Source organism: Lipotes vexillifer, unplaced genomic scaffold (genome assembly GCF_000442215.2).
Source record: "Lipotes vexillifer unplaced genomic scaffold, Lipotes_vexillifer_v1.1 scaffold1350, whole genome shotgun sequence".
Lineage (NCBI taxonomy): Eukaryota > Metazoa > Chordata > Mammalia > Artiodactyla > Lipotidae > Lipotes > Lipotes vexillifer.
The window spans coordinates 531,967-544,998 of record NW_006799035.1 but is presented as its reverse complement, the minus strand read 5'-3'; the positions used below and the strand labels follow the sequence as shown (position 1 = coordinate 544,998).

At 34.0% G+C, this 13,032-nt stretch overlaps 1 protein-coding gene across 4 annotated transcripts in view; it reads left to right on the top strand.

Moving 5' to 3' along the window:
* The window catches only part of COL11A1 (collagen type XI alpha 1 chain), a 197,853-nt gene that overhangs the window by 110,802 nt on the left and 74,019 nt on the right, over window positions 1-13,032 (top strand). For all 4 annotated transcript variants that reach the window (XM_007471378.1, XM_007471380.1, XM_007471381.1 and 1 more), the window contains 5 exons: window positions 4,390-4,443; window positions 4,577-4,621; window positions 4,755-4,808; window positions 4,921-4,965; window positions 6,463-6,516. In XM_007471378.1, the coding sequence (XP_007471440.1) occupies window positions 4,390-4,443; window positions 4,577-4,621; window positions 4,755-4,808; window positions 4,921-4,965; window positions 6,463-6,516 (252 nt within the window). The remainder of the gene's footprint in view (window positions 1-4,389; window positions 4,444-4,576; window positions 4,622-4,754; window positions 4,809-4,920; window positions 4,966-6,462; window positions 6,517-13,032) is intronic.

Genomic DNA, 13,032 nt, shown 5'->3' with positions numbered 1-13,032 from the left:
CAGGCACTTTTTGGCTTGTGTGCAATCTCCGACCCCTTCTCCACACGGATTTTTTTCTGTGTCTGTATCTTCTCTTCTTATAAAGACACTTGTCATTGGATTTAAAGACCACTTGGATATTTCAGGATATTCTCATTTCAAGATCCTTAACTTAATTACATCTACAAAGACCCCTTTTTCCAAATAAAGTAATATTTGCAGATTCTAGAACACTTGGATATTAGATATATCTTTTGCAGGGGCACCATTCAACCCATGCACTCAATGCACTCAAATTCTACTTTTGACTATTTGAAATATACATATTTTAAGCAAAAAGAAGTTTTAAAAATACATGTTTACTTTGGTGTACTAATTTTCCTCGAGCTAATTATAAAACTTTGCTAAGCCTGCATTTGATTTATTGACTAGTTACATTAAACGGTTAAATGATTTAATATGTAAATTTTGGTTCTTAATATTAAGGTAATTATATGCACATGGGATTATCTATTTATCTATTATTTATCTACCTATATCTTTGTCATCTATCTATCCCAGTTTGATCCATTCAGGCTAGACAGGTTTAGTATATAAGAATACATCCTGGGGGGTTTCCCTGGTGGCACAGTGGTTGGGAGTCCGCCTGCCGATGCAGGGGACACAGGCTTGTGCCCCGGTCCGGGAAGATCCCACATGCTGCAGAGCGGCTGGGCGCGTGAGCCATGGCCGCTGAGCCTGCGCGTCCAGAGCCTGTGCTCCGCAACGGGAGAGGCCACAACAGTGAGAGGCCTGCGGACTGGAAAAAAAAAAAAAAAAAAAAAGAATACATCCTGGTTGGGTATAATAATCCCCAAATATATATTTATTAATAAGTTTCACAGATAAACAATGAGAGACGAAAATATCCTCCCTCCTGACTAATGTGAACTGCATGAACTTGTGACTCATCATCATGTGGCAACAGTATTTTAGGCTTGCTATGTGGTTTTGTCCTATAATATTTCACTGAATTTCTAGAATATATTTCCTTGTATGCTAGGAGGTAACTGAGCCTTTCTAAAATAAGATTCATTTAATCTATGATTTTAAAATAATGCAAGCATCATTTATATGTTTCTGCCTACATTTAGGACACTGATTAATAATTTTTACCTTTTAAATACTGTCTCTAATACATTGTCCTGTCACCTAGTTACCTTCCTTTCAAATGTCAAGCATTTTAACAAGTGCTTTGAGTAAAAGAAGATATTTACTTCATAACCCACAACTTTAAACTATTCTTAGATTATTTGGTAAATTTTTTATCTAATTACTAAATTGAATTGCAATTTGGTAGTGTTTAGATTTAAAAGTGGAAAACTTTTTTTTACATGTTACATGAATGAGTACAATTTTCCATTAAGTGTTTATTTGATTTTTATCTTTTTCTGTTTTTCCTAAGTCAATCCTCTATACAATATTCATTGACTTATTTTTATTTACAAAATGGACCAGAATGACTAGAGAGAAATATTTCTTCCTAGAGGAATCAAACATTTTATTTTTACCCTTTAACCTAAATGTCTGAAATTTGGGGCTTTATTTTTTTCTATTACTTTTCTTCATAACTTTTTTCTATGGTCAAAACATTTAAGTTTCTCAGTTCTAAAACAAAAAATGATGGATGCATCAAAGATCAAAGATAGTTTCATATTTTTTCCTATGTGGAAGCCAATGAATTTTGAATAGATTTAAGTCTTTTTTGTACTAAAAATGAAATTTGGCTGCTAATCCCTTTCAAGCAATTTAAGGACTATAATTAGGCAATATAATGAATCCAATATCTTACTAGTAATATAAACCATACTGAGTATTTAAAAGATGCACTGCCATATGCACTATAAAAATGATAGCTATTTCAAAAAGTAAAATCTATTATTTAAGGTAGGATTCATTTATATTTAAAACAATTTAAAATAACTTTGAAATTTTCAGTTCACTGAAAGAGCCAATTTCACTATTAACCTTTGACTTTTTGGCCTTTTGTTGGCTGTTTATTTTTTCCATTTAAAAGCAGATAATGTCTTTTCATGGAAACTGTATATTTTGGTGATAATTTTTATGTGAGAAAAGAAGAAGAATATGCCCATATATTACAAACTGTTTAGTTGGTGGATTGGACATTTTTGTCTATTTCCCATAAATTTCTAAGAGCAGAAACCATGTAAGAAAATTAATTTATTAAACATGAAATTGATGCATAAGAGCAATTTATTTGAATGGAGTCTCTATAAATGTGTTTGTGTTCTACTCAGGACAGATGAATATTTGTCCTCAAATTGAATTTGATAGAAGTGAATTACTTTCATATTGGTTTATACTCACTTGTCAAATTCCTAGAGTAGTCACATAGTAATATTCTACCAGGTATAACTATCTGATTCTCTCTCGAGAAAGAGAAAAGGCTTTGAAAGCCCTTCAAAAAAATGTCATTTGCAGACATTTTCCCCCATTGTGTGAGTGTTACATGTCCTAACAATTGTCCTCAGGTTGATCATATAGTGGTCTCTATAAGCATGAATTAGAATATATTGCTAAACAGGTCCTAAAATGAAGTTTAGCAGCTCATACTAAGTTTTGTCCATCAAATCCCGTAAGGCTTCATATACAATTTTCCTGACTGGTGGAGGAAATATAAATTATAACATCCATTCTGTATGTATCACCTGGGGAAATTGCAGGGTCCAGGAATGCAATGCCAGAGAGTCTGTCTCAGTATGTCTGCAGTGGGATTTGACAGTCCACACTTTTAGCAGTCACTCCAGATTATTCTGGTACAGAGGAGGCATTTATCACTTGGAGAAAGATTACTTTAGGTTAGTTCAATCCAAGTGAGTGTAAACTGAAATAGACTCACAGGCATAGAAAACAAACTTATGACTACCAAAGATGAAATGGAAAGGGAGGGATAAATCAGGAGTTTGGGATTAAGAGACACACACTACTACATGTAAAATAGAGAAACAACAAGGACCTACTGTATAGCACAGTGAACTATGTTCAATATCTTGTAAAAACCTGTAATGAAAAGAATCTGAATAAAGAATACAGATATACATATGTGTAACTGATTCACTTTATACCTGAAACTAATACAACATTGTAAATCAAAAACAAACAAACAAACAAAACAGAACACAAAGATGTATTCAAGTCAAAGAAGGCTTTGTTACATCTTCCTCAATGCATGGGGAAGTGTGTAAAATCTGCATGTCTTCTACTCTTTGCTAGACATTTTACACATTATTGCATTTAATCCATGCACTGGTTGGAATAGGAAAATAGTAAGTGTTTGGAAGCCCCCCCAGACCACCCCTCCTAGGGTCTCATAGTTATTGGTAAGTTGAGGAGCAAGGATTGAACCCTAATCTGCTCTATTTCATGATACAATGACAAGGCAAACCAATCACAATCATGTTCAAAGGAATCTCTCAGCAGATGAAAATCTGGACATATGTACAAGGTAAAATAGGGGAATCGTATTCCATTTGCAAAATGTAGCTGTTTGTGGATTAAATTACATAATGCTTTTACAGTGCTTATTACATCTTTAAATAATCATTATTTATTGCTAGCTATTATTATCATTTTTATACCTTGCTTTCCTTTATTCCGATTTCCTATAAATTTCAAAGTACCTGTAAGATGCAGATGATTGCTCTCATTTTGTATAAGAAAAAACTGTACTCATTATTATACTATAGTAATGTACCCAATTACTTAGGTGAATGCATGACAAACATAAGTCTTAAATTTATGTCTTCGGAATCCCACAAAGAGATTCTAATGCTAAACTGTCTGACTTAGAGTCTCAGTTAGATCTAACCACATTCAAACATCAAACAGAAAAGATGAAAGATTTTTAGTCTTTATGATTTGACCCAGTTCTAAAGGTGTAAAATACTCAACTAAAAAGTGATAAGTATAAGAATACAATAATGTTAATTTAGGAAAAATATTTTATAAAATTCTTATTTTAATATTTGATTATTCATGCTTGTGAAAAATAAATTTTTTTTCAGAGTTGAAGCAAGTATGTAGAATTATAAGTAAAAAATTTATTTAAAAATTTATTTTATATGAAACGCCCTTTAATTGCTGTTCACTAATATGAGAAATGATATATTTGATTAATTTCCTTAAAGTTAAAAACCAAAATGTTTTATCAATTCATGTTTTCAATGCTTCCAGGATTTCAGGTGTCACTGTAAGTTCATTTTTAAATACATAAATGGAGGTTGTATGGTGTCTTAAATTATATTTTTGATTTGAATGCTACCAGGTTGTAAGAATCATTATGTTCCAAAAGACTTTCAGCTTGTGGCTAAAACTGCTAGTTACTGTACTCATTGTTTATTATTTTTGTAGGGTTCCACTGGATTTCCTGGGTTTCCAGGTGCCAATGGAGAGAAAGGTGCCCGGGTATGATATACAAGTATATTGTTCTGGACTATCTAATATAAATGTTCTTACATGAGTACCTACCTCTCAGCACCAGACTCACAATTTACTGTGATATACTGCGTATTGAAACTGTTTGAACTGTCTTTGGCAGGGTGTAGCTGGCAAACCAGGCCCTCGGGGTCAGCGTGGTCCAACGGTAAGTACCTTGATTTAACATATGATTTTCATTTTTCATCTAACTCTCCTATTTTCTTCAAAAATAAAAACTGATCCCGTGCCTTTAGATCTGCTTGGAACTAGATCAATTTCATCTTTGCTCTTATGTGCAGGGTCCTCGAGGTTCAAGAGGTGCGAGAGGTCCCACTGGGAAACCTGGTCCAAAGGTATCATCAGCACTTGTCCCATTTGGGCTTTCCTGTAAGTTCCTCTTCCAGAGGATGGATGTTAACAGAAGGAATCTAAACTGATTTTTTCCGGTTTTTGTGTTGTTGCCAGGGCACTTCAGGCGGTGACGGTCCTCCTGGCCCTCCTGGTGAAAGAGTAAGTACAATACAGTCATATCATATAAAGTAAATATTAGTATGTTGCAAATGTTTAAATTTCTGGGAAAAGTCAGTTACATGTTTCTGCAAATACATGTACACAGTCATCCATAAAATCTAGTCAGAGTTTAAAAAATTCCTATTCTTTAATTTACTTTCTTACAAAAAGCTTAATCAATTATGTGCTATTAATTTTGTTATAGAAATGAGAGAAATTATATGTCTAATTGGCCTATGATATCAACTTTTAAACAAAAATAATTGTTTTCTTTTAAATACACATGTGACACCTATGTCTTCTCCACTCCTCTTGCTTTCCATACTGATACTCACTTTGTTCCTGGAGCTGGCAGCAGCTTTATGCTGGTAAAATGCAAGCTACCAGTAGCCATTAAGTCACAATCAATATACATTCAAATCAAGATAAAACATCTATTCCAGAAAATAGGAAAACTATTTAGTAATTTGATTTTCAATTGGTATAAAATAAAGCTAAATATACATAAGTAAGTATGCCCTTTGTTTGTTTGGTTTTTGTTTTTGGCAAAATATAACATTTTTTGTAGCCAGATTTTTTAAAAGCTATCCTCTTGATAATAAATTTATTAACTTTATTTTTTACTTAAGTATAAATAAATCCTAACCTAATGGTATTACTTAAGAAATTTTATTTATATTATGTTCCATTTTTTATATATTCCTTTTAGGAATATAATTATCATGTTCTGGTCATATAAAAGTTTATCTTTCACCATCCTTTTGCTGCGACCAATGTAGTCCTTGTAATAGGGTCTACTTTATGCCTTTTAAAGTTATGTAAATCTAAGTGTTGAATAATATAGTTAATTAAGCATCAAGTCAAGAGCAATATTATAAATGTATATTTGTATTTAATGTGTATGAGAATAATTATATAATAATGTTCTTTTCATCTTATCTACAAAAGAAGTTTATACATGAGTAAAATGAGATAGTGACATACTCAGAAATAAATACGTTTTAAACGTAGAGATTAGTTAAAGGTATCCTCTATGGTCTTTTTGAGATATTTTTTTCTTTTAATTTTGTATGACTGTAGAGTCAGAACATTTATAGAATCAATTTTAAAAATAATTTTTCTTTTTGGGGGCTATGGACTTTGGGGGCTATGGACATCCTCCATTTATGGATGTTTGTACCCAGTGTTGAAAGTAGAGTATCTACAGGTTTCCTGATACATCCATGTTCTATTCACTTTTAATATGAATTCTAAATATTTACAGTGTTCTTCAGCTAAGACCATTATGTGATGTACAGTTTTGAGTAGTGAATAGTGTGGAAGATCATCCATTTTGCTTTTAAATTACCATAGACTATCTTGTAATGCAATAGTTCTGCCATTATGGTAAAGAAGCTGTATTTTATATTGTTCTTTATCTGTGGAAATAAAGTGCAACGTGTAAAGATGTGCCTTATAAGGTATATTCTTAAATTTCCCACTGCTTTTTCTCTTCAGGGTCCTCAAGGACCTCAAGGTCCAGTTGGATTCCCTGGACCAAAAGGCCCTCCTGTAAGTGTCATGGTTTTTCTTTCCCTTTCTTCATTTGACAGTGTTTTCAAATTTTGAAAGTCATAGCTTTTATATTAAATAATATCTAGGTACAAATATGGATAAAAATAAAACTGTGCTTAATAATGCCAGAGTATGTATTTTCAGCTTATGAAGTTTATCAAATGTTTCTGAATCTAATTTAAATATATCTTATTAAATATTCCTTCAAAGTATATCAGAACTAGAACAACATGAATATTATTCTCTCAACTTCTCTTCTACTGCAATGATTTTTTTGTTTGTTTTGTTTATGTTTTTGTTTTTGTTTTTGTGGTACGTGGGCCTCTCACTGTTGTGGCCTCTCCCATTGCGGAGCACAGGCTCCGGACGTGCAGGCTCAGCGGCCATGGCTCGCGGGCCCAGCCGCTCCGTGGCACGTGGGATCTTCCCAGACCGGGGCACGAACTCGTGTCCCCTGCATCGGCAGGCAGACTCTCAACCACTGCGCCACCAGAGAAGCCCTGCAATGAATATTATTGACAGCATTAAAAATCATTACTGAATCTTAAATATTTGGTATATCAGTTTCTTTTTTAGCTTCCATTATCCAATGTATCCTTCTTCAAAATGTCACTTCCTAAACATCCTCCAACATTCTGACATTACTTATATCACATTAAGCTCTATTTATTTGTATTTACTATTTTTGCCTCTATAATGTATTTTTCTTAGAAAATGAAATGATAAACCTTCCTGAATCATTTCCTTTTTATAAAATTTGTTTAGAACCACAGTCTGTAGAATATCTTAATCAAATAATTTCACAAAGTTAATTGAAATCTTTTACTTTTGCACAAATATTCGTGGGAATATAGGACATGCTCAGTGCTCAGCTGCTTTTTTCTCTCTCTCTCTCTTTTTTTGGCAACCTATTCAGTTTATTTATGAGTTAGAATCAACTTACTGTCTTAGTCCATACCAGCTGCTATAACAAAAAAACACAGATTGTGTAGTGTATAAACAGTAGAATCTATTTGTTAGAGTTCTGAAGGATGGAAGTCCAAGATCCTCATCCCAGAATGGTGAGGTGAAGACCCTCTTTCAGGTAGCAGACTTTTCACTGTCTACTCTCTGGAACCTCTTTTATAAGTCACTAGTTCCATTCATGAAGGTTCCATGAAGGTGACATAAGCACTGCCCAAAAGTCCCATCTACTAATAACATCACCTTCGAGGGTTAGGATTTCAACATCTGAATTTCAAGGGGACACAGACTTTCAAACCATAGCACCCACCTGTCTAAGGAAATTGTTCTCACAGTGTGGTCCCTGGACCAGAAGATCAGCAGCATTTGCAATTTGTTAGAAATGCAACGTCTTGTCTCCACCTCACTCACCTCATCAGAACTCTAGGAGAGGGGCCCAGTCTGTGTCTTAACGAACTCTCTAGATAGCTCTGATGCATGCTAATGTTTGTGAACTGCTGTTCTAGTCCAGAGTAGACAATGCTATTCAAACTTTAATGTGCATGTAAATCATGTTGGTATTTTTTTTAAATGTAGATTTTAATTCAGTAGGTCTGGGATGGGTCTTGAGACTTGTCATTACTGGCAAATGTCTAGATGATGCCAATGCCAGTTGTCAATGGGCTGTACTTTGAATAGCAAAGTTCAAAAAAGTTTTGGCTGAGAATAAGACCAACATAGTTTGAATATTATCTACGCTGTAGGAAACTAAGTATAGTTAAAATTTGCAGTCAGTGATTTGAGAACCAAATGTTTTCTCAATGTAATAGTACCAATAACTAACTCCTAGTGGAAGTTTTACTCACATCCTGGTTATTTTCACTTAGTGGCACATTGATATAGTTTTTTGGCTGAATATTTTAAACTGATTTTTGAACTGAATCTTTTGTTTAAACTTTTATTGGAGAATAGTTGATTTACAATGTTGTGTTAGTTTCAGGTGTACAGCAAAGTGAATCAGTTATACATATACATATATCCAATCTTTTTTAGATTCTTTTCCCATATAGACCATTACAGAGTATTGAGTTCCCTGTGCTATATAGTAAGTGCTTATTAGTTATCTATTTTATGTATAGTAGTGTGTATATGTCAATGCCACTCTTCCAGTTTAATCCTCCCTCCTCCTTCTCCCCTGGTAACCATGTTTGTTTTCTACATCTGTTGAACTGAATCTTTTTGGCAAAACCACAACAACATTCACCTTGTGAGAGGAAGTTATATGAGGATTTTTATATATGCCAATATTTCAAAAATTGTACATACCAATGTTCTCATTTCTAATAATTATATATAATATAAATAATTATAGTTAGCCAAATATAGTCCAGTAACAATCTTGCATAAATGAGAGATGCAGAAAATTATAAATTAAGATATTAGAAATTTAAATAAATGTTACAAATGATTATATTTTTAAACATGTTGAAAATCATTTATAAGTAAATAAATATATTCTCCATTTTTTTTTTAATTAATTAATTAATTAATTTTTTGCTGCGTTGGGTCTTCGTTGCTGCGTGCAGGCTTTCTCTAGTTGTGGCCAGCTGGGGCTACTTTTCATTGCGGTGCGTGGGCTTCTCATTGCGGTGGCTTCTCTTGTTGCAGAGCATGGGCTCTAGGTGCGAGGGCTTCAGTAGTTGTGGCTCACGGGCACTAGAGTGCAGGCTTAGTAGTTGTGGCACACGGGCTTAGTTGCTCCACGGCATGTGGGATCCTCCCGGACCAGGATGGAACCCGTGTCCTCTGCATTGGCAGGCGGATTCTTAACCACTGCGCCACCAGGGAACTCTTGTTCTCCAATATTTTTATATTGAGTTTGAATAACCCCCTCTTTCTATGATTACTTTCAAATGTGATTTTAGCTCACATATTTGAAAAAATGAATTATTTATTGTGAAATACTGACTTAAATGCTGAAACTCTCTTATTTTTTAAAATAATTTTAGACACTGTGTTTAAAATACTACTTTTATCACTAACAGTCTTGCTCTATTACAGCAAACATATCAAGAAAACTTGTTATCTATATTATTGTGTTATGAAAGGATTAATACAAATAGCTAGTATTAAACAAAGGATAATATAGATACTGTCTGCATATAATATTGTTTGCTCACTATTTCAGTTTTGCTCCAAATGTAATATTAAGTCATGCAAAGTTACACATACAGAGAAGTGAAAATACTGTTGCAAAAATGATGTTGCACATAAGATTCTTTCATAAGTATTTTGAAGCCATGTGCATAGATCATTGTTTAGCAACATAAAATCCAGTGATATGTGTAACTTCAACATTATCATACCATTTATATTTGTACAAATTGTTAAGAAGTTTCCCTCATGTAATATAATTTTATTGTCAAGAAAGCCATTTTTTCCTCAAACTTTTTCAGTCCATTCTGTCACATATCTTTCAACAAGTTTTGAGCCATTGATCATGCATGCATTTTGTCTCTAAGGAGTATTAGAAGTATAATAAATGCCTACGCTTGAGAAACATGTAGTCTGCTTGGACAGACATGACACTGTTAAGGAACATTGCTTTCACTGCTAAACAAAATGAATTTTATACTCTATTTCTCTGACAAATGAAACATTAGTGCGTGAAATAAGAGTACCTATCATTTCTCTGCTATGTAGTTGTATAACATATAGGAAAGAACTGTCTTCATTTCTTTGATATTTAGAAGGAGGGATTCAGGTAGAGAGATAGAACCAAGCTCCTCTTCCTTCAAATTAATTTATTCATTTTCATTGTAATCAGGAAATATACACACACACACACACACACACATATGTTAGATATATACATGAAAAATAAATGAAAAAAATATATATATGTTCACACAGACACATGTGGAGTATGGATTAAGCACTTAGAATGTTCATGTTTAGAGTCTGTTAATCTCATGCCAGTGTCAGCATATAGTTATCCCAATTTAAAAAATGAATTTAGGTGATTAGGATTTATAACATAACTACTAAAAGATACATTCTATTTAGAGAAAAGTCAAAACTCAGTGCCAGTGTGAAGTGAAAAACATCTTAACATTTATTTATAAGTGTCGTTTCACAGATTGCTTTGCTGTATATGCACCCTCCCCCCATTTAGATGAATTTGTTGTCACTACTCTTCACCAACAATATTAAAGGGGCAGTCTACTTTGATCAATAAAATTATTATATTTAAATTAATGCCATGAAATTATTTGGTAATTAATATGCTTATTTTACTGGATAGTAGTGTGAGGCCATTAAAATTACTTAGGATTGGGCTTCCCTGGTGGCGCAGTGGTTGAGAGTCCGCCTGCCGATGCAGGGGACACGGGTTCGTGCCCCAGTCCGGGTAGATCCCACATGCCGTGGAGAGGCTGGGCACGTGAGCCATGGCCGCTGTGCCTGTGCGTCCAGAGCCTGTGCTCCTCAACGGGAGAGGCCACATCAGTGAGAGGCCCGCGTAACGAAAAAAAAAAAAAAATTACTTAGGATTAATCACTTAATATTAGGAATAAATACTTAAGAAAAATGATGATGGTATGAATTCTTTATATAGTCTATTTACACTGCTCCCATAGGATATCTAGGAAAGCCATTAAAAATCATGTTGCCTTCATCCCATGTGACATTTTTTAGATGTAAGATCACTGTTTTAAAGAGTTATAATATTTTGCAATAAAAGTGTAATCTATACTTTTCACACCAGCAAATATAACAAGATATTTAACTTTTATATTTACAGATTTGCTAAAAAACATGTAAATGGCTTATACTGATTGCAAAACTCATCATTTGAGATGCACTTTAGCGTGGTGGGAAAAAAACACCTGACTCATGTTTATTATCCTTTAGCTGTCGCCCTCTATAATTTTAGTTAAAACTTTTACTACTGCCCTCAATTAATGGCATATTTATTCCCATATGTATCAAAATAGTGATAGAGCACAGGATTTGTTTTTATTTACTATTTTGAAATACTGAACCTAGATGAGGTCCACTAGCAATCAACTACTTATATATGTGTCTCACCTCTAAACCGAGAACAATACACCTAATGCCTAATACATAGATATGTAATACATGTTTTTGAAAGAAGGGATGGGTAGATGATATCCAAGAACATTTTGGGGACTTGGTTAAAAACATTCCAGCTTTGGTCCTTTGGGTGGATGGGGATAGAATCACTGAGTTGATCCTGGAAAATATGAACAAATCACTGAGGAAGCTATGATCTTGTGAAATATCATAACAGGCTTTAATTAGAGCTGGTAATTTAACCAGTGTGTCAATAAAGATGCAATCAGGAAGCAGAGCTGGTACTAGTCACTGTCTGGAAGGCTTTCCACTGAAATGTTATAACCAAGCTAGAAAAAGTCTTATTCCAGTGGGAAAAAAGCTATCTGTGAAAATGATCTTATTTTGAAATACTTTTTTTTCAAACTAAATTTACAAAGTATTGATATTTGAAAATAGTTTTACGTAAATAATGTATTTTTAAAAAGATAAGTAGGTTTATTCAAACAATTAACATACTGTGAGAGGTATACCTGTTATCGTTAAAAATGTTATTACAGTGATCATTTCTCTTCGTTTATCCAGACATTCTCACCTAAGAATATTTCTGCCTATACTTATTATACATGTTTTGAAAATTGAACTTGGTGCTTAATGGTTTCTGAGTAGGATGAATAATCCATAATACAGTCTAAAGAAGCAGTCTATTTCTACTAAATATCTAAAACATAAGAACCTCACAGAGTTGTTTACTTTAAGTACTTAGTTAATGGCTTCATTTATTTTTTCAGTCATGACAAAGACAGCATCCTTTACTGAAAGTGATAACATAGTAGATGTGCTCCCCAGTGTTTAATAAGCATTATGCTTCCAAGAGGGTATTTAAGAAAACCTGCTGGGAAAAATTTGTCCTGATGACTTCTAAAATTGAGGCTTGCACCTTGTTTCCTTTACTTGAAGCAACTGGGAAGTAAAATGCCATTGTTTATAAGTTTGTATTTCTTTCATATTCTTGTCAGTTAGAAGCTCAGACCACCACTAGAGGACACTATCTCTCTCTGGTATCCAAGTCTCAGTGCACAAGAAATTGTATTAGGAACACATCACCAAAAAGAGGGAAAAATATTCATTTGTCAACTACTGAGGAAATAACATTTTTACAAAAATAAAAATACAAACCAATATGAATATGCTTTTTGAATATGCTAATGAAATTTAATTGTAAAATATTCAGATTACAGTTGTACAATTTTCTCCTGGTCTCATTTATAGCTATAGATATGCTAAAAAGATATATACAGGGGCTTCCCTGGTGGCGCAGTGGTTGGGAGTCCGCCTGCCGATGCAGGGGACACGGGTTCGTGCCCCGGTCTGGGAAGATCCCACATGCCGCGGAGCGGCTGGGCCCCTGAGTCGTGGCCGCTGAGCCTGCGCATCCGGAGCCTGTGCTCCGCAACGGGAGGGGCCACAACAGCGAGAGGCCCGCGTACCGAAAAA